Raw genomic sequence first — 25,805 nt, forward strand, 5'->3', positions numbered from 1 at the left:
TGTTTCTAGTGCTAGGGTTTTTCTCTACCTCTTAGCTAGCCTTCCTTGTTTTTTTCTGAGGGTCTCTAGTTTTCCAGAAAACTCAAGTTGCCTGAAGCCTTGCTAGTAATTTTTTTCCCTTCCTCCTCCTCGGCCCTAGGGCATGAGTCCAGGGTTTTGCACTTGCTACTAGGCAAGTATTAGCTCTACCACAAGCTGTAGCCCAGCCTATTTGATTTGATTTGATTTTTTTTTTTTATTTTTTAGGTGGAACCCGGGATTGAACTCAGGCCCTTGCACTTGTCAGGCAAGCACTTATTCTACTGAGCTCTCTCTCTGGCCCTATTTGTTTGATTTTAAAGACAAGGTCTTAGGCGTGATAATGCATGCTTGTAGCTGGCAGCTGGAAGGCTGAAGCAAGAGGACTGACATGAGTTTGAGGTCAGCCTTGGGTACATAGTGAGTTTAAGGGCAGCCTGAACTATATAGAGAGAACTACTGCCTCAAACAAACAAACAAACAAACAACAACAACAACAACAACAAAAAAAAAACAAACCAAGACAAAAACAGGCACATGACTGTAATCCCAGCACTCCAGAGGCTGAGACACTAGGATTGATGTGAATGAGGCCTCAATTACATAGTGAGACCCTGTCTCAAAAATCAAAGAATGAAACAACAAACACAAAACAGATAAGGTCTTGCTAACTGCCCAGATGGGTCTTATACTCTGGCTTCAGCTTCCTGAGTAGGATTATATGGCAGGTACTCAGCTCCCTTTCTATTTGAAAGGCTAGAACTGCTTTCTGCCCTTTCCCTTCCCTTTCCTTTCCTTTTCTGTATTTAGCACAGGGTCTCACTACATAGATTGGACTTGGAATGATTCTCCTGTTTTCAGCCTCCCAAGTGCTGGGGTTACAGGCGTGTGCCACCACGCCCAGTCTCCGTCACTGTTCTTATGTACAGGGGTGGCTGGCATGGTACGTGGGCTGCCTCATTCTGCTGGCATTTTAGTCTGTCTGTCTGTCTCTCTCTCTGGACTGGGGATTAAACCCAGGATCTTCACACTGAGTGACATTTCCAGCCCTTCTTTTTCATATATATATATATATATATATATATATATATATATATATATATATACTTTTCAAATGATATTAGATCTTCGCCGTACATGAAGTTTACAATCATTTTGGGGAGTATATGTACATAATATAGGTTGTTTCCTTTTCTTAATCCTCTTCCCTCTCCCCTTTTCTTTTTTATTTCAGACAGGGTCTCAATCGCTATATTGTCCAGGATGGCCTCAAACGCTTGAGCTCCAGTAATCCTGCCTGCCTCAGCCTCTCAAGTTTGGGATTACAGGTACACACCACCACATTTGGCTTCTTAATGCCTTTTCAAAGTGAAGTAAATATATTAAGTAAAAATGGCTTCAGTTTTAGACTCTGAAGTGTCAAGTGATAAGGGACATCAGGTGAGTTAGCCTGCAGAAGGGGTGGGGGAGTGACCGCAGCAGAGAGGTGAGTGCTGAAGGTCACCGCTGTGGGCAAAATGATGCAAAACAATCTGCAGAAGTATGCAAACTAAGGGTTGCCTGGGGCCAGGCTCAGCAATGGGGGAAGGGGTAAGGGTAAGGAATAGGAAACAGGCCAGGAGTGAACTGCAGTGTGGTAGTGAGTGGTAAGGCAATCAAAGACTCGAAAATAATTTCCAGTGGCCCTTGGAGTGTGTCTTAGCAGTCTCACCAGAAAAAAAGTGAGTTTCCATCTGAGAGTTCACCCTACATCACGTCTCAGCTATGCTGGGAAGAATCAGCCATAGAGTGGTTAGTTTTAAGACTTTGAGTCTCTAAAATCTGAGATGATAAAACTGGGCATGGTAATGGACAACTGTAACCCCAGCATTTAGGAGGCCAAGGCAAGAGGATTGCCCAGAGTTGGAGGCCAGCCTGGACTACAATGTGAGCCCAAAGCCCTGTCTCAAAAAGCAGAAAGCAAAAAACCCAACCAACCAACCAAACACACAAGATTTGAGGGGCTGGGAAGATAGCCCGGTGGCAAAGTGCCTGCCTGGCAAGCACAAGGTCCTGAGTTTGAGTCCCAGTACTGGGAAAAAAAAAAAAAAAAAAAGATTTAAGGTTATGCTCAGTCTATATATGTTCTAAAAAATTGTATCTCTTTGTAATGGTTTCCTGTGGCTGGACAGTGTGGCTGTAATTACACTACAGGTAAATCACAGTGACAAAGTTGATGACTACAAAGACAATGTGACTGAAGGCATCTGATCCAATGTGGATGGAGCTGGTACCTTTGGGAAGGATTTTTTTTTGGGCTGGCTTGGGCTGCCTTAAGGGCTGCTCTGGTATGGCATGTAGAGCTGGGGATCAAACCACGGTCCCCTGCGCCTGACTGGGTTTGCCCAAGCAGGCGCTTAAACAACGGAGCTAACCAGAGCTGGTACCTTTGGAACTGTCATGCTAAAATGTTTCTCTCCTTCTAGGATTTGCATCTAAGGAAAAAAGTGACTTTTACCTTTGAAGTTGTTAGATGCTTATGTGGACTACATGGGATGACTTTGAGACAGGGTCTTGCTATGCAGTTCAGACTGCCCTTGAACTTACTTTGTAGCCCAGGCTGGCCTCCCACTGGAGATAACCCTGCTGCCTTGGCCTCCCAAGTGCTGGGATGACAGGTGTGTGCCATCACACTCTGCTGACTTTCTTCGTTGAATTAAAAGATCAATTAATTTCTCTCTCTTTTTTTTTTTTGGCAGAACCGGGAATTGAACTCAGGCTCTTGCACTTGCCAGGCAAGCACTTATTCAACTGAGCTATCTCCCCGGCCCCCTTCCCTTTTTCTTTTCTCCTTCACACTTGATTTTTATTACTTCTTTCTTCTGGGAACCATTTAAGTCCTTTAACCTTTCCCCAGCTTTGCCTCACATAACTCTCTACGACCAGGAATTTGCGCTGCTCCCCAGAGCATAGGGTGTGGCACACCCTCTTTCAGGGCCCACTTGGGGCAGGGCCTGTCCTAGATAGAACTGCTCCGGGCCAATTGGGATGGAGTCCCTGAACTGGGTCTTCTTTCTTATGGCTCAGGAGACTGAGTCCTGGTAGGGTAATGGCCCAAGAAGACACGGTGAATTGGGGGCAGGGATGGGACAGGGCACAGTGCCCTGATCCTAACCATAGGCCCTTTTCCCTGAAGTGTGCTGGGCATAGTTGTCTGAGACCCTTGTACTCTTTTGGTCTGATTTTATTTTTATTGTTTTGGTACCAGGGATTGAACTCAGGACCTTGCGCTTGCCAGGCGGGTGCTTATGTCACGAAGCTATCTCCCTGGCCCTCTTTGCTCTGATTTTAAATGAACATTGATATGTCCTTAGTACTTGGCCCACACTTTAGTAGAGGAATCCCTGCCTTGTGTTTGCGTTGCTGGGGACTGGAACCACGGCCTCACGTGCTCTGCAGGTGCTCTGCTGTCCAGCTCACTCTGCAGCCTCTTTCTTCTGTTCCCTCTTGCTATGTGTGCACGTGCAGCTTCTTCCTGCCTCCCATGCTTCCTCTGGATATGCTCAGCCACCCTACACATAAACTTGTTTTTCTCAATATTGTGCAAGTCTCAAAGACATGAAACTCCACGCTTACCTCATCACAGAGATCTGTATCTTGTTTATTTCACCAGAGGACAGTCACACTGAAAGTCACCAGCCTTGGGCTGGGATAGGTGGAGGCAGGCGGCTGCTGCTCCCAGGCACCTGGTGGCCCACTGTCCAGGTTCAGACAGGGAAGCCCAGGATTGTGACAGCACGGAGGAAGCCAGCCTCAGAGTTAGACAGGACTTTCCCTTCTGGTTCCCAGCCAGGTCCTGGCTGGTGGCCAGGTTACCTATAGGGCCCTGCATGGAAGGTCCTGGCTCCTGTGCGGCAGGCATTTGCAGCAAGAGGCTTCCCCTCCAGACAGAACTGTTTTGTGGGGCAGGACAGATGTCTTTATAGTTAAGGAAGTGTAACTTTTTAAATTTTGTTGAATTTTAAATTTAAATTTTTCATTTATTTTTTCCACACTGGGGATTGAGCCTAGGGCCTTTGCGCTGTGGTACATTCCCAGCCCCTTTTTAAAGTTTTTTTTTCTTTCTTTCTTTCTTTTTTTTTTTTTTCAGAACTGGGGGTTAAACTCAGGCCCTTGTGCTTGCCAGGCAAGCACTTATTCTACTGAGCCATCTCCCCAGCCCCCCCCCTTTTTTTTTAGTTTTCATTTTTTCAGTCTTGCTAAGTTGCTAGGCTGGGCTTGAATTTTCCATTCTTCTGCCTCAGCCTCCCTGAGTGCTGGGATTGCAGAAGTACACCACCTCTTCCAGCCAGGAAGTATAATTTTAGTGGGCCGGAAGCAAACTAAATTTATCTAGCAATTTACTTCTGTGTATCCAAATCCTGGGCTAGTTTGTCCACCCTCACATTCCAGGATTATGCCTGGCTCTACTCTCTGCACGATGCGGGGGCTGTAGTGGTCCCTGCAGCTGGCCCCCTTTCATGGAATGACCTGCTCAGCTGGGTCTCCCTACTTCCATCTTTCCAGATATTCCTTCCATGGAACTGAACGGACCCTGATCTCTGCACAGTGGCTGGGCCCATGCCCTGGATGGGTTCCTCAGTCCTGGGAGGGAGGCTGCTTCTGCTTCCTGAAACCCGGCAGCAGCCCTGGCCTGAGATAGTTCCCATGGGTCCCAAGGGAAGTGGCTCTGCTGGCACATGGAAGGGGAAGTGACATCCCACTCACATCTCCTGCACAGCCAGCCTAAGGCTCTGCCTGATGACCGAAGATGACACAGAAGAGACAAATGTCACAGCATAGCAGGCTGGGTCCCTCTCTCTCTCTCTCTCTCTCTTTTTTTTTTTTGTGTGTGGAACTGGGGATTGAACTCAGGCCCATTTGCTTGCCAGGGAAGCGCTTATTCCACTGAGCCATCTCCCTGGCCCTTGGGTGTCTTTTGAGGGCTAGCACACCATATAGCCAAAGACTACCTAGATGCACAGATGGGGATGTGTGCAGACAAATACATAGCCCACGTGCCTCACCGCAGCCTGGCTTACTTGGTCTATCTCTGGGAGACGACAGTCCTGTGTGCCAAGGGGAGGAGAGCCACCTGCTCTGGGCCCTGACAGATGGAAACCACTGCCTTCTGACGTCCAACTTACCTACAGGGCAGCGCACATCCCGGCAAACACTGATGCTTTTGTTAGACTTACAGGCACCTGTGAGGTATAGGTCCCTGTTGGACAGGTAAGGCAGCAAAACTGAAAAGGATAATGACAGGGTCTCCTTGATAGCTCTGGGGCTCATATTTCCACCCAGGATGCTTGGCAAGGTTGCCACAGAATTGGGACTAAATGGGAAAAGTTTGGTTTAAGAGTCTTCAGGGAAGTGTACTCTCTGAGGAAACTGGACAGTGTTATATCACATAAGCAAGAACTAGAGGTAATGACCTCACTTGGTGAAAAACTAGCAGCATCGTTTTGGACCCTGGGGGTGGGGGAGCTGTGCCTGGTCAGCACAGCTATAACTCGTCCATCATGGCAAGCAGGTCGTCCCCTTTGCTGGTGCTCTGCCTCAGCTGCTCTGTGACCTCGAGCTCTCCCATGATCCGAGCCAGCTCTTCATTTCGCTGCTGGTCCTAGTAGAGAACCAGAAGGGGAAGGGATGAAGAGGACCTGTCGGAAGGACTGCAGCTTGTCAGAATAGTGACAGTAGTTGCAGTCTGATGGGAGAGAAGGGGGTCTCTGAAGTTCAGGCTTACTACAAGATGCGGGGAGGAATAAGATTAGACCCTGGGTCAGACATCCTGGTGCATGCCTGTAACCCCAGCACTCGGGAGGCTGAGGCAGGAGGAATGCTGTTGAGTTCAAGGCCAGCCTGGGCTACACAGTGAGTTCAAGGCCAGCCTGGATTCCATAGTGAAACCCTGTCTCAGTAAATAAATAAGTAAAACCCTGTGAGGTCCTCTCTACGTACCTGTGTTGCTTGCATATTGATGACTTCATAGGATAATTCTTCTGGCCTGGAGAGGGCTGCATGTCTGAATAAGATGGTAAAGAAAAAGGTTCAAAGTCAGGGTTTTCAGGCCGGGGAGATAGCTCAGTAGAAAAAGCGCCTGCCTGGCAAGTGCAAAGTCCTGAGTTCAATCCCCGGTACCGCAAAACAAAACAAAACAAAACAAAGTCAGGGTTTTCTCCCTTATGGTAGGGCAAGCTGCCCCTTTGCACTTTGCCAGCCTATCTTTTCTGTCTCATTTCACAGTTGTCCTTTCACCTTTCTGTCCCATCTCCAAGCAGTGCTCCCTATGCTCCAGAAAGTCAAGCCCATTTTTGCCCCAGGTCTCTGTACACCCCGTACTCTGCCAGGAATGCTTCCCCATTCCCCTGCTTGGCTGACTCCGATATTCAGATCACATGCCAAGCCCTGCACCTGGCTGCTGCCAGGTTAGAGAGTTCATGAAACAACCTTGGAATGAGTTAGGTCCTCCATCTTCCCTCTCAAGCTGCGAGTGGCGAGCACGGGACCTAGGTCTTGCCTCTGACTTTTTCTCCCAGGCACCGCTTGCCACATGGAAGCACATGGAAGAACTTCCTTTAGTAAGTGGGGCAACAAAAGGCAGCCTCTACTTCAGACACTTGGCTATGGGGAGAGTCATGAGATAAGGCGCACAGTTGTCCCTAGGAGGCCAGATATGGTCCTGCACGCCTGTAATCCCGGCAGTTTGGAGGCTTAGGCAGGAGGATGGCTGTGCTTTGGGGGCCAGCCTGGGCTACACAGTGAAACCCTGTCTCAAAAAACTAAAAAAAAAAAAAAACCCCAAACCTAAAAGCTAAAACCAAAAAGTACATAGGGGGCTGAGAATGTAGTTTAGTGGTACAGCACTTGCCTAGCAAGTACAAGGTCTTTGGTTCAATCCCCAGCATCATGAAAAACAAGAATATGCATTATAAACTATAAAACACTATGTAAATGTTGGTGAATTAGTACTGCTATTGGTTTTTGGTGAGGCTAACTTTAAGGACTTTTAAGTTCCAGTATGGTTTTTTTTTTTTTTTTTTTTGCCTAGAATTGAACTCAGGACCTTGTGCTTGCCAGCAAGGACTGTGCCACTGAGCTATATCGTTGGCATCTCCTATATGATTTCTTTTCTTCTTCTTTTTAAAATAATACTGGGTATTAACCCAGGCTCTGCACTATATCCCCAGATCTTTTTTTTTAGTTTTTACTCTAAGACAGGGCCTAAATTGTCTAAGCCGCTATCCAACTTGTGATCCTCATGCCTCAGCCTCCCAGGTACTAGGATTACAGAAGTGTGCCTCCACACCTGGCTAGCACTCCTTTTGAATGGCTCCAGTAAGTTCAGGCCATCTAATCCTGGGGAACCTCTTTAACCAGGATATTGAATTTGCTGGTACTTCATTTTTTTTTTTTTTTTCCCAGAACCGGGGATTGAACTTAGGCCCTTGCGCTTGCCAGGGAAGCGCTTATTCCACTGAGCCATCTCCCTGGCCCCCTGGTACTTCATTTGTGATCTACTGTATTTATATGTATCATTGGTTTGCAACTGGTATGTTTAGATGGTTAGCATTTTTTTTAAAAATTATTTATTTATTTTTATTTATTGTGTGTGTGTGTGGCCAGCTCAGCCCACCAGGGGGCGGGCTGGCTGGCATGTGGTGCTGGGGGATCGAACCGCAGTCCCTGTGCTTTGCCAAGCTTGTTTCAAGTAGGTGCTTTAGACCACTGAGCCCTCTCTCCAGCCCCTAGATGGTTAGCATTTTACAGATGTCTTTAAAAAAACAGGGTTGAAACATACTCTTCTTCTTCATCAGTAGTAAAGAGATTCAATCGGAATCCGGGTTCAGAGCCACTGGGTTTCTTAATCTCCATTCCTCCCATTAGCCTGGCCAGGAAGTTCAGCTCTTCTTTAGCAAGAGGGTTTGGAGCAAGGCTTTTCTGCAGAAACAATTGCACGACTTGTAGTCACATGAACTCGATCACACTTCCTGCAGAGACCCCAGGGACCCAGCAAGGCTTTGTGAAACAAGGTAACGCACCAACTAGTTCAATATTTTTTGGGTTCAACTAAAGTGTAGGAAGCAGGCTGAGCCAAAAGAAAAAATAATCTGCATTAGCAGCAGAAAAAAATCTAAGCAATGCAGCAAATTGGAGATGCTAATACTTTCAAGATGAGTGTGGTGCCCGGGGATCACACTTCTCCTCAGACTACCTTCCCCTCTCCTGAAGAGAGAACAGCTGTACTTCCCTCTCTGTCAGCCCAGTTCTCTCAGCCGGCACCAGGAGCCCCAGTCAAATCTCTGGGTCCAAAGGCACCATCAGTGAGCAGTACCACACTGCCCTCTGGTGGTCACAGCCTCGAACATGCCATCCAAGCCACTCCCTGCTGCTTTTCCTCCTTTACCCCTCCCTACACCCATCCTCCTACCCTCCCTCCCTGGCTGTCTCTAACCCTCTACCATCCGTCCATCCGTTACCCAAAACACAGTTCTTGTCTCATTTCTTTCTTGCTTTTTTTTGGTCTATTTTTAGGGAAGGGTCTACAGGGTGTTCAGGGTCTCACTACTAGATTGGACTCGTAGCGGTCCGCCTGCTTAAAGCCTCCCAAGAGCTGGGATTACAGGTGTGTGCTATCATGCCCAGTCTCAATTACCATCTCAGCACATTCCGGCCCCCAAAATCTGCTGAGCTATTTGGCTCATTTCTTTCTTCCTTGATATGCTTTTTTTTTTTTTTTGGTTGGCTCAGGCTGCCAAAAGCGAGGGTCTGGTGTGGCATGTGAAGCTGGGTCCCCTGTGCCTGACTGGGTTTGCCCATTCATGTGCTTAAATAGCTGAGCTAATCAGCAAGCCCCTTTCTTCCCTGACAGAAATCCCTCTACTTTATGTCTAAAGAACACAGTCAAGTTGTTTACCGCACCTTCTTCCTGCAAAATTGGGCCCCATGTCCTTGTCCAGTGTCGTCTCTGCCACCTGCCTCAGTTATCCTATGATCTGGCCTCACTGCTCTTTTGTCCTCTTGCTTCTGGTCACTTTGTCACCCTGCTAATTAGTATGTCTAGAGCCCCACTTCAGTATCAACTCCTCTGAAAGGTCTTCCTTTTGTTATTTGTTTTTGGAGACAGGGTCCTGCCATGTAGCCCAAGCTGGCCTTGAACTCTCTGCAATCCTCCTGAGCCCTGACTCCTGGGATCACAGCTGTGTGCCACAGCGCCTGGTGAAAAGTCTTCTGATACTACTTGTCCCTTAGCATCCACCCTGCGGGACAGAATGTGTGCTGGCACAGGACACTCCGTGATCTCACTTCCCACTTCATTAGAGTTAACTTTTCCTACCACTGTCTTCTCTAGGGGACTATAAGCCCCTTGTGGATGGGAACACATTTACGCCATCTGTGTCCCTGGTATCCAGCTCACAGGACCAGTTTGATAAGTGTTTACTTAATAACTGACTCTTCCATATTTTTCCTAGAGTTAGCTATAGCTAGTTAATGAAAATTATTGAAAAGTTTTACATAGGAACACATGAAAACAGCATGATTTAATAGTCAGCATACACCGAGTGCCGGACTCAGCACCCGTGGTACCTAATGACACCGGTACAATGCAATGTCACATGCCCTGCTATGTGGTTCCCGCTTAATTATGGTGGGTAAACCAAGCCTAAAATTGCCTAATTAGTCAGATCCCTGGAAGGCTTCATAAAAAGTTACAATTACAAACCTGTACACCTGCCTGGAGAAGACTGCAAACAATGAGAGAAATGTGGGTGAGCTCTGAAATCTACGGTTCCCACCCTTACCCTCGTGCAGATTTCAGTACCCTGAAAGATGCGGTGAGGAGGGGGAAGGGGCGGACGCTCACCTGTGTCTGTGAGGCTAAGCTCTTGGATGCTCCAGACATATGCGTTTCCACGGGCCGATGCACGCTGTACCTGGCGTCAACAGAAAATGGTGACAGGACCTAGTGCTTTTCACTATTTTCCTTTAAACTTGTCAATGGCGGTCAGCTTTTTAGTGGCTTTCAGAAAGGTACTATGAGTACCGGATACAACTATTAGCCACTCATATTTTATTTTATTTCTTCCCAAAGAAAAATCCTTGGAGGAGCTGTGGGGCCGAGCTTCTTCTCAACAGTCATACATAGTGAGGAAAAGACAGGTGCAAGCTGTGCCTCTTTGGATTTCCATGGCAACAGCAGCTCTGGCTACAGATAGCTCAGCAGACTAAAGCACCTGCTTAGGCAGGCCCAAGGACTGGGGTTTGATCCCGGGTGTGCCACAATGGCCCTGCCCCCGGGGCACAATTTTACTGCGACTGAGACTGGGCATGGTGGCGCGTACCTGTAATCCTAGCACTTGGGAGGCTAAAAACAGGAGGATCACTACAACTCCGATCTGTGTAGTGAGACCCTGTAGACCCTATACTAAATACATTAAAAAAAAAATCTCACTATGTAGCACAGGATGGCCTTGAACTCAAGGCAAACCTCCTGCCTCAGTCTCCCAAGTGCTAGGATAAACATGATCTTCCAAGACTGTTTAAATCTAGCTTTCTTGTCAACCTGTTGGGTCACCCTGTGTTTGGAGGCCTTGGGTGTCCTTTTGGCACTGACTGTAGCTATAAGGGAATGGAACAGTGCAGTTGTCAGCAGGGGCTTCCACAGCAGAAGTCAGGCTGGTTGTTCTGAATTAAGTGACTTCCCTTCCTTTAAGGAGGGAGGAGTTGCTTACATGTTAGTTCCCAGTTTCAAGACTCGGTCTCCAGACAGTTCAAAGGAACCTTCTTTGGGGGCAGTGACATAGTCTCCACCATGCTTGAATTTTGTCTTCTTCACTTCTTCACCTTTGTGGTTGAACATTCTAAAATGCAAAGCATGGCATCAGAGAGTATGCTTGAAGCATGAGTGCTCCTGAGGCTTCCTTATTCTTTGTACTACCGGACAAAAAGGGGATTCCATACACTCTTTCAAGAAGAAGATGCAGCTAGGTGTGCTGGCGCACACCTGTAATCCCCGCACTTGGGAGGCTGAAGCAGGAGAATTGCCGGGAGTTTGAAGCCACCTTGGGTTATACAGTGAATTCAAGGCCAACCTGGGCTACATAGCAAGATTCTGTGTAAAAAAATGAAAACCAACCAAACAAGCAAGCAAGTAAAGGTGCTGACTGTGATCACAGGAGTAATGCAGCAGCAGCAGCGCAGTATTCACGGGATGCACACTATGTGCCGAGTACTGTGTGACCACTTTATTTTTTTAAATTTTTTTATTTTTTTTAAATTTTATTTATTTATTTATTTGTGTGTGTGTGTGTGTATGTGTGTGTGTGGCCAGCTCAGCCCACCAGGGGGCGGGGCTGGCTGGCATGTGGTGCTGGGGGATTGAACTGCGGTCCCTGTGCTTTGCTAAGCTTGTTCTAAGTAGGTGCTTTAGACCACTGAGCCATCTCACCAGCCCATAAGGAATTTTTTTTTTTTTTTGCTCCTTGAATGCCTTCAGGGCACTTTTGCATGGCTGGAGTGTTGTGGGGATCGAACTACAGCAAACTGAGGCTGCCAGCGTTGTGGAAGCAGCCACTTAAAGAACTGAGCTAGGGCTGGGCCCCCTGTGTGACCACTTTAGAGCACTGTCGTTTTCCTGAAGCTGGAGGGAAAACGAATCTGAGGGAACGGGGTGGCTTGCCCTGAATCCCTCCGCTAACTGGCCAAGCCAGTGTTAGATCCTGAGTTACTTAAAAGCTCCGCTTTCCTGCAGACAGCACAAGGGGAGCAGAGCCAGGAGGGCTGAGCCACGCTGCACTGCATGCTGGGGAGCGCCACAGGCTACCTCCCTGGCACCTCGGAGCTGCGGGTAATTCCGGTGGAGGAGTCACCTGATGAGTCCGGGAACTTCAGTTCCCCAGGGGACAGGCCCCGACACTGGCAACACGAAGCGACCGTTGGAATTCTGAACTCTGTCCTTTAGAAATATGGATACCTGGAAAAAAATGTATTTATAGTCATTTTTTTTCTGGATATGTTTCCATGGTTATAGACTTAAATATTATTTTGTTTTTATTTATTTATTTTTTTGGCAGAACCAGGGATTGAACTCAGGCCCTTGCGCTTGCCAGATAAGCACTTACTCCACTGAGCCATCTCCCTAGCCCCTATATTTTTGTTTTTAAAGACAGGGTCTCACTATGTAGTTAGGCTGGCCTTAAACTCACTGTGGAGTCCAGGCTGGCTTTGAACTCCCAGCAATCCTCCTGCCTCTGCCTCCCAAGTGCTAGGATTACAGGTGTGTAACACCATGCTTGGCTGGACATAAGATATTCTGAGGATGAAAACTGGGTAATGATTTGGGAATTTTACCTGATAAGTTTACATAAGAACTTAGCATAACAATGTGCAGAATTACAGTACTTCTGCAGACAGGACTACTTTTGAGTCTTACAGTAAACCTTCCAAGTGAGTTATAATACTTGCATTTTTAATTTTATTTTTGTGACATTAGGGATCAAACATGGGGGCACTCTACCAGGGAGGTATATATTCAGCCTCTATTTATTTTGTGTTATTTTTGGTACCAGGGAATGAACTCAGGACCTTGCACTTGCCAGGCAGGCTCTTATGCCACTGAGCTATCTCCCGGGCCCCTCATTTTGAGATAAGAGTCTTACTAAGTTGTTAAATTTCCCAGGCTGAGACAGAATTTAGGATTCTCCTGCTGCAGCCTCCCAGAGTGCTGGGATTAGAGGTATGGGGGTCACCACACCCAGATACCTCCATTTTAAAGATGAAGATGATGAGTGAAGTGACTTGCCCAAGGAGAGTAGTAAGAGGCAGGGCTGGGACTCAAAGGCAAGGTTGAGCCAGGTGTGGTGGTGCATACCTGTAGTCCCAGCTCTTCAGGAGGGTGAGGCTGGGGGATTGAAAGCTGGAGGCCAGCCTGGGCAACTTAGTACGACCCTGTCTCGAAATGAAAAGTAAAAAAGGCTGGGATGGAGCTCAGTGGTAGAGGGCCCGCATTTGGTCCCAAGTACCACAAGACAAACAAACAAATCAACCACCCACACACCCACCTACCAAAGAGATTCAAATTTCATATCCATTCCTCACCTCCCTGATAACTTTCCATGCAGCTATAGGCTTTGTGCTGTAAGAACCTCAGTGCTATCTCATAGATGAGCAATCAGCTGCTCAGAGATTGCCAGTTCATAAGACTAGAGCTGAGGATGCAAACTTTTCTGTTTCTGGTTCTGAATCCTGAGCTCTTATCCACATGGTGGCCTGCTGAGAACTGTGGGCTGGAGCAGGCGGGCCCAGGCAGCATTACAGCTGCAAGGTCTTTCCTGAAAGCATATTATGTTGTCCTTCCCTACCTGCCCCTCCCATTTGAAACAGGGTCTTGTTAAGTTGCTCAGACTGGTTTCGAACTTATGATTCTCCTGCCTCAGCCTCCTGAGTTGTTCACACCAAAGGCATGTGCCACCACATCCTGCTTCATATTACGTCTACTTCTGCTTCCTAGCTTGTGTACACTGTATTGAGGGGTTGGCCGGTCTGGGTGTTAGTGTTCTCATGTTCAAAAATGAGAGAGAAACTTGAAGATCCCTTCCAATGCTGTAATTCTACAAATTTATATTAGTAATATCATCAAGAATACACAGGGCAGGGAGACAGCAGCATCAGTGCCTGCCTAGCAAATGCAATGTCCTAAGTTTGATCCCCAGTACATTCCCCCCCCCCAAAAAAAAAGGAATACACATCTGTTGTGTATGACACAGTGAAAATACAAAATGATAAGATTAAAAAAAATTGGGGACCGGGGAGATGGCTCAGTGGAATAAGCGCTTCCCTGGCAAGCGCAAGGGCCTGAGTTCAATCCCTGGTTCTGCAAAAAAAAAAAAAAAAAAAAAAAATGCAGCTCGGACTCAGTGATCCTTTTGTTTCAGCCTCCCCAGTGCTGGAATTACAGGCACACACCACCATGCCTTGTCTTGGTGGCAGACTCAGTGTGCCTGAGGATGGGCTGCCACGGCATGTGGTACCAGGGATTGAATCTGGGTCCTTGTGCTTGATTAGGCAGTTGCTTAGACCACTGAGCTATCTCCATGGCCCCAAAATGATAAGATTTGTAAGTTGGCGACTTGGCAGTCTAATTTTAGACTGTACAGGCTTAACTGTCAGCTGGGCCCCTTCTTTGCTCTAGGCTTATTTTTCTTTTTTATGATGCTGGAGGCTGAACCTAGGGCCCTAAGTGATAAAAGTGGACTCTAACACTGAGCTACAACTTCAGCCATGGCTCTGGATTTTTTTTTTTTTATGGTTTTTCACACAACCTCTTTTAAAAAATTAAATTAGGGGCTGGAGAGATGGTTCACTAGAATAAGCACTTGCATGGCAAGAGCAGGGGCCTGCGTTCAATCCCTGGTTCGGTCAAAAAAAAATTAATTATTTGTATGTATTTGGTGGAGGGTCTCATTACACAGATCAGACTTATAGTGATCCTCCTGTTTTCAGCCTCCCCAGTGCTTGGATTACAGGAGTGCACCACCACACCTGGACTCAGTGGCTGGCTCAGCATGAGGTGCCGGGCATACCACACAATGTTTCTGTGCATCAACTCTCTCTTTGGTTAACTGGGGGTGTAGCAGTGCCTACTTCATGAGTTAGCAACAGCAGAGTCAGACCATGTGCAGAAGAAGAGCCTGGGGTCTCAGGGTGTGTAGCCAGGGGTAGAACACTTGCCTAGCATGTGCAGGCCCTGCTTTATCCATCCTTCCTTATACACTGGAGAGGTGGATAAAGCAGAGGCCAGTGTACATAGTCAGGAGCTTCATGAACAGCAGTAGTCTCCTTGAATACAGAGCACACGCATAACACAGAAAAGAGCACCACAGACTAGCAGGATGTGAGAGGTAGCACTTGCATATCAGCTCACTGAAGAGAGTGACGCAGGTCTTAGGGGCGGGGGTGACAGTGGGTTTGGACCTAAGGATGAAGGGGTGGGTGTGGAGACACTTCCCAAGGATAGTGGAGAAGGTATGGCATGTTTTTTTTTTTTTTTTTTGGGGGGGGGGTAAAAACTGACTTGATTGGGGGGGCTTGGCTGGATGACCTTTTTTTTGTGGAACCGGGGACTGAACTCAGATCCTTGCGTTTGCCAGTCAAGCACTTATCCTACCGAGCCATCTCCCCGGCCCCATGGATGACCTTTTAAAGAAAGTTGAGTTTTTAGACTCTGTGATAAGGGAATGTGAGCTTAGCAAATGGAGAAAAAAATTTAGAAATGAGACTCTGGACCCTTTGTTAGGCCAGCTCTGGTGGGTATGGCGTGGGGTGGGAAGCGCATTCATGTACTGTGCAGCCGCACTGCTGACACAGGAGCTCAGCCCGGGCTGGGCAGCGCCCTTGGGTCTGCCTGCTTGCCAGCCCCGCTGCTGGCCCCGCTGTAGGCGTGACTCACTTGTGCTCTTTTCCTCTCCCTCCACACTTTCTTCTCCCAGGCCATCTCATCTGCTCTCATATTCCAGGCTCACCTCTGCGCTGAGGGCTCCCACATCCTCAGTTCCCTCTTAGCCTCCTTCCCTGGGTACCCACCGTTCATCCCACTGCTGCCACACATGGCCACCTCTAGGTCCCAGCATGCACCTCACATTTCCCCTTCTCAAAAACAGGCTGCTCTTTGTCTCTTCCAATCTGCTGTCTCTCTGGAATTCCCAGTTTCAGTGAATGACACTACCAGGTCTCAAAATGTGTGAACAGAGAGCCTCTGCTTCCATCCCCTTCTGTCTATTCAACTGCCAGGCCCTGTCAATCATACCCACCCTTTCTCTCTACCCAGTTGCTTCCATTGTATCAGAAATGCCTCCCCAGCCTGTTAGTTACCCAGGTCATAGTTCCTGTTACTTCTGTTTCTTAGAAACAGCGGGTCACTGTGATGCATAGCTGGTCGGTAAGATGCATATTGTAAGAACCAATCAGAGATAGCCACATACTCTACCTCTCTACTTCCCCTTTGTAACTCTCTAAAAACTTCCCTCCCTGAACCTCTGAGGCCTGATATTTTGGAAATGACCCCAATCAGTGCCCATCAAAGTAAAATAAATCTGCATCCAAATCCTGGGTTATAGTTTTGTTTTTTCTGCTTGCTATTGCACCCTCTCTAGCTGGAAGTGTCCTGGCCTTCCTTCCTGCCACTTCTAATCCACCCTCCATTCTACCGCAACTTGTATTGATCACGCTCTTTCCCTGGCTCTCTGCTACCTGCTAGATCATCTCCAGCTGGCCAAGGATCTTTTTGCCACGGTAGGACCAGAGGCATGTATGACCATGCCCAGCTTAGTTTTATACCTTTTTTTTTTTTTTTTTTTTTTTTTGAGACAGGGTCTCACTATGTAGCCCAGCTGGCCTTGAGCTCACAGTGACCTCCTGTCTCAGTCTCCCAAATACTGGGATTACAGGTATGCACCACCATGTCTGGCTTCCCCCTGGCTCTGTATAGCTTTGCCTGCTATTCCCCTTTCCTTCACAAGAGCATAACATAATTGTCTGCCCATTCTCTTCCTGCAAGGCCTGGATTTGCTTTTGTTCTTTCACATATCTCAAACACATAACAGCACCTGTCATAGAGTAGGCAGTGAGTAAGTATCTGCTAGGCTAACTTCCGGAGATGGACTGTTTCCAAAGAGCAGATAATGGAGCAGAGGTACAGGGAATATGAGAGGATGAGGCTAAGCAGGAATGATGTCTCCTGGAAAGCGAAACAGTCGAGGGAGTGGGGAGACTGTGGAGGAAGGGTGCATGGGCTGGGGTGTGGGAGAGGGACCGAGGAGCTGGTCGTGAGGCAGTGGCTGCAGAGGAAACCTAGTGGCTGAAGGGTTGGCACCAAGATGGCTGTAAATAACTGCTGAGGATTCTAGGCAGACTCTATCTTAACACAGTCTCTGTACAGCCTTGGTTCGCAGATTAGGGCTTGAGCCACAATACGGACGTTTTGTGCTGGTTAGCATTGTCACAGAACTTATCAATGAGCAGTTCTGTTTATATTTGCTTTGGTTCAACATTATGGAAGGAATAGAGTAGAGTTATGCTTTCTTGATTTAGTTAGTTTTGCTAACAAATCTAGAAACTGTAGAGGCTCTTTTGGAAACAAAATTTGTATAGGCATCACAAACTGCAGCGAAGAAGAAATACCATGACCGAGCAAAGCAGCCCGGATGTTCCAGATCAGGGTGGACTACGCTTGATGCCTAGACTTCTATTTCTCTTGGCAAGTGTTCCAATGTTTTGCTGTCACCCATTTAGCATTTATATATTTTGTGGTTTAATATATTTTAATGATTTTGCTACAGAATTATTATTAGGCAAGCCTTTTTCATTATAAGTAATTTTGTCAGAATTGAAAAATCAATATGGCTATTCCTCTATTGGTACAACCCGTAAAATGTACCAAATATGCATGGTTTTGGTAACAATATTATGTGGAATTTTCAGTATTTTATTTTTATTTATTTATTTATTTTTGGCGGAACTAGGAATTGAACTCAGGCCCTTGCGCTTTCCAGAGAAGCGCTGATTCTACTGAGCCATCTCCCCAGCCCCATTTTTAGTATTTTAAAACTGATTTTAAATTTGGTGCAACCTGCCCATGGGGCGCGCTGAGATGGCAACTGAAACTGGGCCTGGTGGTGCGTACCTGTATTCCCAGCACTTGGGAGGCTGAAAACAGAAGGATCACTATGAGTCTGATCTACATAGCAAGACCCTGTAGACCCTGTCCTAAATACATAAAAATAAATAAATAAAATTCATGCATAACTAATTATTTGTACTTTGATATTTTTGTTTTAATCTGTGACCAGTAGAAATTTTTCTGTTTTTGAGACAGGGTCTCTCTATGTGGCCCAGGCTGGCCTAGAACTCATAGCAATCCTCCTGCCTCAGCCTCCTGCGTGCTGGGAGCATAGGTGTGGGCCACCAAACCTGACTTTTGAAATCTGAATTTATGTCAATGTTATTAGCTCCAGAGTTGAAATCCATATGTGTTCTGTGATCCATGGGAGGGAAATCTGGACAGGTGCTGAACATGCTCTATTTCTCTTTTGCATTTTATTTTGTATGTAACACACATGCAGGTGTGAGGTTCAAAAGGTTCCGAAGAGAATATATAAAGGAAAGTAAGTCTCTCTGCTGACCCCCGTCCTCCACACAGTCACCACTGCACAGCAGCCAATGTGGCCAGTTTCTTGCCTATCCTTCTAGAAACACGCTATAGCTGTGTATACAAGCAAATACATGTACAGAACTTCACACCTGATGCTTCTGTCAGTCCTGAGAAACTCTAAATCAGGTACTACTGATTTAGAACATCCAATTTTCATGTGAAGAAACTAAGTTCTCAAGAGAAGTAATGTCCTCAAATCATGGAGCTAGCCCTGGAGTTGGGATTCAAACACAGAGTGTCTAACTCAGCCTGGGCTTCTGTTGCTGTGCTGTAATGGGATGGCTGGCAACCAAAACATCTGCCCAAAGGCTCAATGTGCTGGATGCCAGTGGATGGGCTTTCGGGGAGCAGGGCGATCACAGGGGCTCTGGCTCCCTCAAGTGGATTATGCTAGTGATGAGTTCATTAGCTGAATTTAGGAGGTGGGGCCTGAATGATGAGATGGTTCCTGGGGGAGCTGTGGTGCAGGGTGTATGTGTCCTGGGCCCCCTGCCTTTCCTGGCTTTCTGCTTCCTGGCTGTCGTGGGGTGAGCTGCTGCTTCACTGAGCCCTTGCACCATGATGCTCTGCTTCACCTCAGGCCCAAGCAGCAGAACTAGCAGAATATGGACTGAAACTGGGAGCTAAAAGAAACCTTTGCTCCTTGCTATTCTCAGGTACTCTGTCCCAGTGATAGAAAGCTGGCTTGTGCGCATGTCACTTTTTCCATCTCAATTTTCTAAACTGTGGCAGGGAACAAAATCCAGGCCAGGAGATTCTAGCCTGCAGCTTCTGGCTAAGAAGCTCAGCAATGTGTTTGGAAGACTAAAGGAGAAGAATTGAAGGTTATACTCTGATTCTGAGTCAAGTAAGTGGAAAAATGGTGGTGTTCTCAAAGAAACCAGAAAGATGGGACAGCGTTGCGACTGACATGAGTCTAGGTCCTTGGCACTGAGGTGGGAGTCCCTGGGCGACTATGGAGAGCTCCAGTCTGCAGACAGAGCTGTGGACCTGAGGGTGGGGTGCAGTCAGGTTCAGGGGTCACAGGCAAAGGAGCTGGTAGCCAAAGGGAGGGGAAAGACACCCAGGGGAAGAGATCATCAAGAACAGAGGGCAGGTGAGGGGGAGGAAGGTCTGGAGACATGGGGGGGGAGGGGAAGGTGTGAAGGGCATCGGGATGGAGCAGAGCACAGAAGCTCAGGAAGTGTTAGTCAGCAGCCTGCGGACAGTGCCTGACGCTGGACAAGTCGGGGATGAGAAGGCTCGAGCAAAAGTGTGGAGGTAAGATCAGACGGGTGCCTTGCGAGCACACTTCCTCCACAGAAGCCTAAGATGAAACTGCATTTCGAAGAAACTCACAGAGTAACTTGGAAAGAATGGTGGCCTCGTGGTCATCCTCAGTGTATTTCAGAACTGCTGAGATGAACTGTGTGCACATGGAAACTGGGTGTGGTGGGGCATGTCCGTAACCCTAGAGGCTCAGGCAGAAGATCACAAGTTTGAGCAGAGTCCGGGAAACTAAGGGACGTGGCCAGACCCTGCCTCAAAATAACAAAATAAAGAGCTGGGGATATAGCTCAGTGTAGAGGCCCTGCATTCAATCCTCAACCCTGTAAGAAACAAATAAATTCAAAAAAAGCATATCCTCACAGATTCAAATCATTGGCTCTCTTTTTTTTTTTTTTTTTGGTGGAACCAGGGATTGAAGGCCCTTGTGTTTGCCAGGGAAGCACTTATTCTACTGAGCCATCTCCCTGGCCCTAAGAGAAGTAATCATTTCTTTTTATTTTTATTTTTTTTGCGGAACCAGGGATTGAACTCAGGCCCTTGCGCTTGCCAGGGAAGCGTTTATTCTACTGAGCCATCTCCCTGGCCCACACAGATTCAAATCATGATGGGAATCACTAACAGGCAAGATCTCGAGCCCTGTCTGCCCTGGTGACTTGCGTTCCCTATGTCAGCAGAGGCAGCGTGTCCCACCCACCCACCCACTCACTCACTCGGATGTGTAGGTCTTGAAAGAAGAGGAGAAGTGTCTGCCGGATCAGCTGGAACTCACCTGCAGAGAGGACCCCATACACCTGCGGGCAAAGCAGAAAGAAACCCTTCACCTTCCTGGGGAGAAGAGTGGGGGCGGGGAACTCAGTGATAGGAGCCCATGAGCAAGGGGTAAAGGAGGGCTTCAGGGGTGAGGGCACCTTCTCTCTGCAGCTGGACAAAGTCTACAATGCCACAGCCAAGCAGGGGGACATGACATGTCTCTACCCTCTGCAGGCCTGCAGAGGCTGTCCCTAGGGCTCAGCAGATGTCCACCACCTACGCCCTTCCAGAACAGTCGGGAGAGAATGGCTCTGCTCTGTTTCACTGCTTTCCCATTTACTTAGGTGACAGCAGAGGCCATTGGGTGACAATGTCGATCGCATTAACAAAATAGATACTGGTGGATTAGGGAGAGGTGCTGGGATAGTGGCAGGCTTTGCCATTCCTCACCTGTCCTCTGTGTCACAGACTCTGTCTGCTCTGATGGAGAAATGAGAGCAAGTATGGGGCTGGAAGGAGATAAACGGATGATGCTCTTACTTCTGTCAGCTGCCGGAAAGTCGCATCCACTTGATGAAGGATGGTCGGGGAATCTCGGATGAATCCCTTGATGGCATCTAAATGATTGAAAGTGACCAGCAGCACATCCTTGGGTCGGGGACACAGTAATACTTGGTATTTGAAAGCCATAGTCATCAGGTCATAGAGCTGTCAACCCACACACAAATAAAGCAAATAGGATCATAAAAGCAGATGTCAGAAATCTCCAGCAGTGTTTCAGTCCAGCAATTACTGAAAGCCACCCCTGGGCTGCCCAAGTGGCACAGAGCACTAGATCTGTTATCACCCAAGCAGGGCACTTCTGAGAGTACAAGGGGGTGATGGAAGTAATTAAGCTAAGACAACAGGAGGAGCCTGGGACAGGCCTGAGAAACCAGGGTCTCTGGTCAGCTATGTGTGCTGCGGGGTGGACACTGGCAGCTGTGGGGCCTGGGCACTGAATTTTAGGGGAGGAAACCTGAACTCCAGTGTTCCTTTGCTGCTGACCTTTGGTAGGACTCTGGCAAAGACTCCCCCCTTCCCTCCACTATTCCGCTGGGGGTCAAACAGAGCCTTGACCACACCAACCAAGCACAAGCCCTAACACTGAGCTCCATCACCAGCCCTGGCCAGGTTTCTTAACTTCCCTGAGCCTGAGTGTTCTCATCTATGGAGTATTCTTAATCTCCAGACATGGCAGGGATGCAGAGAGGAGTGAGATGACCGTATCTACAAGCAGCATATGCTAAGTTCTACTATTGTACTATTTTTGGAGCTAGGGTCTCACTATGCAGTTCAAGCTGAATTTTAACTCAGTATGTACCCTAGGCTGGCCTTAAATTTGCAATGACCCTCTTGTCTCAGTCTCCCAAGTGCTAGGATTACAGGCCTGCTCCTCCAGGCCTTCTTAGAAAATTTTACTACTGTATTTATTATTATTATTATTTTCTGTATTTTAGGGAAGGGTCTACAGGGTGTTCAGGGTCTCACTACTAGATCGGACTCATATCTGCCTGTTTACAGTCTCCCAAGAGCTGGCATTACAGGCTGCACCACTGCGCCCAGTCTCAATTGCTGTCTCAGCAAGCCCCTGGGGCGGGGCCGGCATGGCAGGCCTGGGGATCAAACTCCTGGCCCCTGCTCTTGCTTGCAGGCACTTTAATACACTGAGCTATTTGGCTGACTCTGAAAATTTTATTATTGTAGAGGAATATTTTTATTATATTCTTACTTCTTATATTTTTTGAGACAAGGTTTTGCCATGCAGTTCAGGCTGGCCTTATGCTCAATTTTGTAGCCCCTAGGCTGGTCTTGAACTTGCAGAGATCCTCCTGTCTCAACCTCCCTAGTGCTGAGATTACAGGCGTGGGTCACCAGATCTGGACCCGGGGTGCACAGTGGGTGCTAGCATCTGGGGCCCAGATGGTTTGCTGAGAGTGGGATCTGGGGCCAAGATGGCATGCCTGAGGAGGGCATCTGGGGCCAAGACTGCATGGTATGTGGGGCCAGGGGTTGAATTCGGGTCCTCTGCTTGCCAGGTAGGTGCTTATGCCTCTGAGCTATCTTGCTGGCCCCAAGAGGAACATTTTTAGGGATGAACAACATTGCTAAGATAGCAACAAGCCACATGGGTGGCACAAATTATCCAAGAGGGACCAGAGGGGAGGAAACTGGTGGTTACCACTGTGGTCAAGAAAAGGCTTTGTGGAAGCTGGGTGAGGGGGTGCAGGCCTGTCATCCCAACCTCAAGAGTCTGACAGGAGGATTGCCATGAGTTCAAGGTCAGCCTGAACTACATAATGAGATCATCTCAAAAAATCAACAATAGTAGAATAGGCTTTGTGGTAGAAGTGGGCCTGATATAGACCTTCAGGCAGTTGCCGGGTTCAGGTGGACTGAGAGGGGGACACAGGAACTACAGTTGAGGGACATAACCTGTGTGTGAGGTCCTGGTGGCAGTAAGGGGTGTGTGGGGGAGAGAAGCAAAGAGCCTGGGAACAGTTCATGTTGGGGATGCTGAGAAATAAAGTTGGGGGCATAAGCAAGGAGAGGTTTGGAAAGATGGGGAAAATAATTTAGACTAAATGTGGTAGGATTTAGGGGGATACAGAGGCTTTCTGAGCTGATGAAATGAGTGAGGTTACATGAGGTCAGTCAACCTGGCAATGACGAGACAGGAGAAGGAGGCCCAGCCACGCTGCCTTGGTCTGTGGAGCTAAAAGACATGCCAGAGAGTGGGGAGTTAAAAAGAGGACCAGTCTTGGAGGCTATGGAGCTACCATAACACCCGACGGGAAGAGAATAGGAAATCAGCTTGGCCTTTGCAACTCTGTGATCAGCAGAAACAGCAAAAAGCCACAGCCAGGAAAAGCAAGCCATTAAAATCAAATTCAGTGGGACAGGACAATGGTCTGCTCTGTTCTAAAACTTATACTAGTGCTCTCCCAGACGATAAGAGGCAAATTCCAGATGCTAAGAGGAAAATGCAAGCACGAACGCTCACTGAAGGAACGCTCACTGAAGGATCCGTACCTTTAGTGTAGTAAAAATCACTTCCAGGGGCCAGGGAGGTAGCTCAGTGTCACAGGCGCATCCCTGGCAAGCACAAAGTCTCAAGTTCTATCCCTGGTACTGCATGCCGTGCCAGAGGCCCTGGAATCCCGGGCGTGCCGTGCTAGTGCACACCTAGAGTCTCAGCACTAGCGAGGCTGAGATGGGAGGCTCATTATGAGTCTGAACTGCATAGTGAGAGCCTGTATCAAAAAAAAAAAATCTTGGGCTGGTGAGATGGCTCAGTGGTCTAAAGCATCTACTTAGAACAAGCTAAGCTAAGCAAAGCACAGGGACCACGGTTCAGTCCCCCAGCACCACATGCCAGCCAGCCCCGCCCTCTGGTGGGCTGAACTGGCCACACACACAAAATAAATAAATAAATAAATAAATAAATAAAAATAATTCTTTTAAAAAAAAATCTTTTTTTCCCCATAAATTTATTGAGAAACAAATAGCAATGAGACAGTTTCAAACCAAATTGGTAGGACAGTTTCAATCAAAAAAATCTTACCCAGGATGAGACTTAGGATGATACTGAGACTTGTGTCACATAGAGGCAGGACAAAGAGCACAGGTACGATGACGATGCTGCCTCTGATGCCACCACACTGAGACCGGGTCCCTGTGTCCTTGCGGATGCTGTAAAATCTGTGCACCTTGGTCCTTTGAGCAGCCTGGCATTCTGTCCCCTAAATGCTGCCTTCCTTTTGCACAAGCACGAGAACAGCCTCATCCCTGTGTCACCATGCCCCTGCCTAATTCTTCTGACAGAAAGCAGAGAACCCCTGGCGTGGGCCACAGAGGACATTAGGGAGGTCAGCTGGTAGTTGATTCCGAGGTGTGAATAAGTAAATACCTACTCATTTTATAGATCAGTAGTGGTGAACCTATGGCACACATTCCGCAGTGCTAAGAACGGCAGAGGGAGAAGACTGAACAAAGAAGATAATTTTATTTACTGAACTATGTGCCAGGCCTAGGTATGTGCCCCAGTCCTCCCAATAACTGATGAGGCAGCTATTACTAGCCCCATTTTAAGTGCAGTTGTTATTTTTTTTTATTTTTTATTTTTTATTTTTTTTGCGGAACCGAGGATTGAACTCAGGCCTTGCACTTGCCAGGCAAGTGCTTATTCTACTGAGCTATCTCCCAGGCCCTTATGGTTTCATTTAAATATGCAGAAAATGTGTTGGGATAGCTCAGTGGACTAAGCGCCTGCTTGGGCAAGCACAGGGACCAAGGTTCAATCCCTGGGGCATGCTGAGCTGGCTACTGAGTCCGAGCTTGGTGGCGCACACCTATAATCCCAGTGCTGGGGAGGTTGAAAACAGAAGGATCACTAAGAGTCTGAGCTGCGTAGTGAGACCCTGTACCAAATACATGAATTAAAAAAAAAATGTACACATGGATCCATCTATCTACCTACCTATTTATTTATTTATTTTTGCTGCACAGCCTGGCATAGGAAGTGGTATAGCAGCGTTGGGGTGCTCTTCACACTGGGGCCTTTCAGCTTCTGGAGTAAACACTGAGCCATCTCAGCACAGGAAGGGATCTTGGGAACCAGCAGCATGTCTGGCTCTGAGGCATTGTGGCTGGCCCTCCCCTCCCCTCCCTTTCCCTCCTTTCCCCTCCAGTCCCCTATGTCTTTTGGAAGCAAGGTTTCACTATGCAGTTCAAGCTGGCCTTGAATTCACTATGTAGCCCAGTGTGTCCTTTCATTTGCAGTGATCCTCCTGCCTCAGCCTCTGGAGTGCTAGGATCACAGGCGTGTGCCACTATGTCCGGCCTCTGGCAATGTTTCTGGGTGCCATAACTAATGTGGATCACCAGACATGTCCAAGGTGGGATGCACTTGGCTTGCGAGGGCCACAATGAATGGAGAAGAATTATTTTGGGCCACACACAAAATATATAGGATAGTTAACATAAGTAACAAAACTTCCTCTCGGGGGCCTGGCCCTAGCTCAGGCCTTTAAGTGGCTGCTTCCACAAAGCTGTCAGCCTCAGGTTGCTGGAGTTCGAACCTCACACCTCTCCAGCTGGCCAAAAGTGCCCTGAAGGCATTCGAGGAACAAAACAAAACAAAACAAAACAAAACAAAAAAAAAGCCTTATTCCATTTTTCTGTTAATGAACAGAATGATTTGTTCTAATGGTGTTTGTAAATAGGATCACAAGTCCGCATCTTGTACAGCAATTAACCACTAAGAAGAATATATTATTATTATATTCTTATATTCAGTGTATTATTTGTTGAAAAAAAAACAAACAAAAAAAGCAAAAAAACAAACAAACAAACAAACAAAAAAAACCTTCCTCTCTGTGTGTGTATGTGTATGTGTGTGTGTGTGTGTTACTAAGGATAGAACTACCTGCACTGAGGGTCTCTGCACTGAGCTACATCCCCAGCCCCTCTTTTCATTTTTCAATCTTTTTTTTTTTTTTTT

The 25,805-nt window shown here is 47.4% G+C and overlaps 1 protein-coding gene across 2 annotated transcripts in view; it reads right to left on the minus strand.

The window, feature by feature from the left end:
- Positions 1-4,266: 4,266 nt before the first annotated feature.
- Oscp1 (organic solute carrier partner 1) overlaps positions 4,267-25,805 on the minus strand; it is a 38,769-nt gene continuing 17,230 nt past the window's right edge. The window contains exons 3-10 of one of the 2 annotated variants that reach the window (XM_004641029.2): positions 20,804-20,971; positions 20,224-20,304; positions 11,907-12,010; positions 10,770-10,898; positions 9,902-9,971; positions 7,838-7,977; positions 5,998-6,061; positions 4,267-5,659 (exon numbers count right to left, since the gene is read on the minus strand). In XM_004641029.2, the coding sequence (XP_004641086.1) occupies positions 5,543-5,659; positions 5,998-6,061; positions 7,838-7,977; positions 9,902-9,971; positions 10,770-10,898; positions 11,907-12,010; positions 20,224-20,304; positions 20,804-20,971 (873 nt within the window). In that variant the 3' untranslated portion in view covers positions 4,267-5,542. The remainder of the gene's footprint in view (positions 5,660-5,997; positions 6,062-7,837; positions 7,978-9,901; positions 9,972-10,769; positions 10,899-11,906; positions 12,011-20,223; positions 20,305-20,803; positions 20,972-25,805) is intronic. The other variant, XM_023701130.1, reaches the window with a different exon arrangement.

This window comes from Octodon degus, unplaced genomic scaffold (genome assembly GCF_000260255.1).
Source record: "Octodon degus isolate 3935 unplaced genomic scaffold, OctDeg1.0 scaffold00130, whole genome shotgun sequence".
Taxonomy (NCBI): domain Eukaryota; kingdom Metazoa; phylum Chordata; class Mammalia; order Rodentia; family Octodontidae; genus Octodon; species Octodon degus.